Here is a 1,540-nt window from a genome sequence, read left to right as displayed (position 1 = left end):
ACATCGATTACAGCTAATAACGTGATGTAAACGATTCGTCGTGTACAAACTAACCAACTACATACCTTCTCTCGTACAACGAAAGGAACGGGAAAAGGATAAAATAACAATAAGGAGGTACATATACGTGTACGGTCAATTTCCCAAGTTGTAACGAGTCACGTTCGGAAAGAAATGTATACCGATTCGTTGAAACAGCAACAGATCGCACATGCTCGCCATTACAAAGCGAAACATCCGAATAATTGTCAACAATAACGAAAGCGTGTAACAGTAAGGTCGGAAAACGATGAAGAAAAGCGATCAACGTTGAACATTTTCCATTATCGAGGATCGATGCGCGATCACCGTGAACAGAGACGAATAGCATATCGACGAGCACGCCATCTTTCGAATCATTAACGCGTTTCCATACAACAATATCAACTAACTTCATAGCACGTGCTGTTCGTTCCATCGCCTTATCCCCTTCTTCTTTCCCTTTCACACTTTTCAACGCAACTTCGAACCGTGCGCTCGTTGCTACTCGCGGCATATAGGTACTCTTAGGTAACAGTTAATCGAGCCGTGGATATAAAGAGAAGTGGAGGGAGAAAATCGAGAGGGCGGATTGAAGAAGTGAAAAAAGGAGCGAGATTGGGAGAAAGGATAGAAAGAGAGAGATTAAATGGGCGAAAGAAGGAAGGATTAGGAAGGGAAAACGCGCGCGCAAATCGCAGTATCAAGTCACGCCAGGAGGCGGATTGTTCCGGCGGATCCTAAACTGTGTAAAAATACGTAGAAAAGATAAACGTAGCGCTCGAATCGTTTGCTTGTTGCCCGTCTGTTTGTCCGTCTGTCCGTCTCTCCGTCTGTTGCCAGTGCATACCTTTGTGTGCCTGATTTTATGGATTGACACGCGCGCGCGAGCAGGTACGCGCAGATACGAACGAAGTGAGAGCGTGAGCGTAAGCGCGTGTCCATGTGTGTTCCGTGTTTTACGTGTGTGTATGTGTGTCTATGCGTGTGTGTCTCTGTGTACGTCTCTGTGTATATGTGTGTGTGTGAGCGCGTGTGAGCGTGCGCGTTTGTACGTGGAATAGTTTTACATCGATTATCATACACCATCGTAAGCGAGGTCGACCGACGGTCTGTGATGGGAAGGGAGGTAAGACGGTGGCGTCGTGCCTGGCGAAGTACCTGGCGTTGTGCTACCAACGCTCGTGTAACCGCCGGGATAATTGGCGCTGGGCGCGTGAATCCCAGCCGGTGGGGCCGGATAGGCGTCGAAGGAACTAGAGTACGAACCATTGTAGGAATAAGGATTGGCCATATGACCGAGGGATGGATGCATTCCCCCCATACCGCTCATACCGCTCATCCCGTAGGTTCGTTGCATCAAGCTTGACTCAAGGCCACCGAAAAGATACCCGTTCGTCGATCCCATCGGCACGGGATAATGAGGTCCAGGAATTATATTCGGATACGAATTACCGGGATGCCCGTGGCTCATGCTCGGCGTGTAATTGCTAGACGCTAGATTTTCCACCGTGTAAGATTT

General features: G+C 48.4%; 1 protein-coding gene across 1 annotated transcript in view; it reads right to left on the bottom strand.

The window, feature by feature from the left end:
* Positions 1–456: 456 nt before the first annotated feature.
* The window catches only part of LOC102673730, a 34,406-nt gene continuing 33,322 nt past the window's right edge, over positions 457–1,540 (bottom strand). The window contains exon 10 of the mRNA XM_031511711.1: positions 457–1,540. Coding sequence (XP_031367571.1) covers positions 1,097–1,540 — 444 coding nt within the window. The 3' untranslated portion in view covers positions 457–1,096.

Source organism: Apis dorsata, unplaced genomic scaffold (assembly GCF_000469605.1).
Source record: "Apis dorsata unplaced genomic scaffold, Apis dorsata 1.3 scaffold_344, whole genome shotgun sequence".
NCBI classification, from domain to species: domain Eukaryota; kingdom Metazoa; phylum Arthropoda; class Insecta; order Hymenoptera; family Apidae; genus Apis; species Apis dorsata.
The sequence above is the reverse complement of the archived record's forward strand: the minus strand, read 5'-3'. Positions and strand labels throughout refer to the sequence as shown.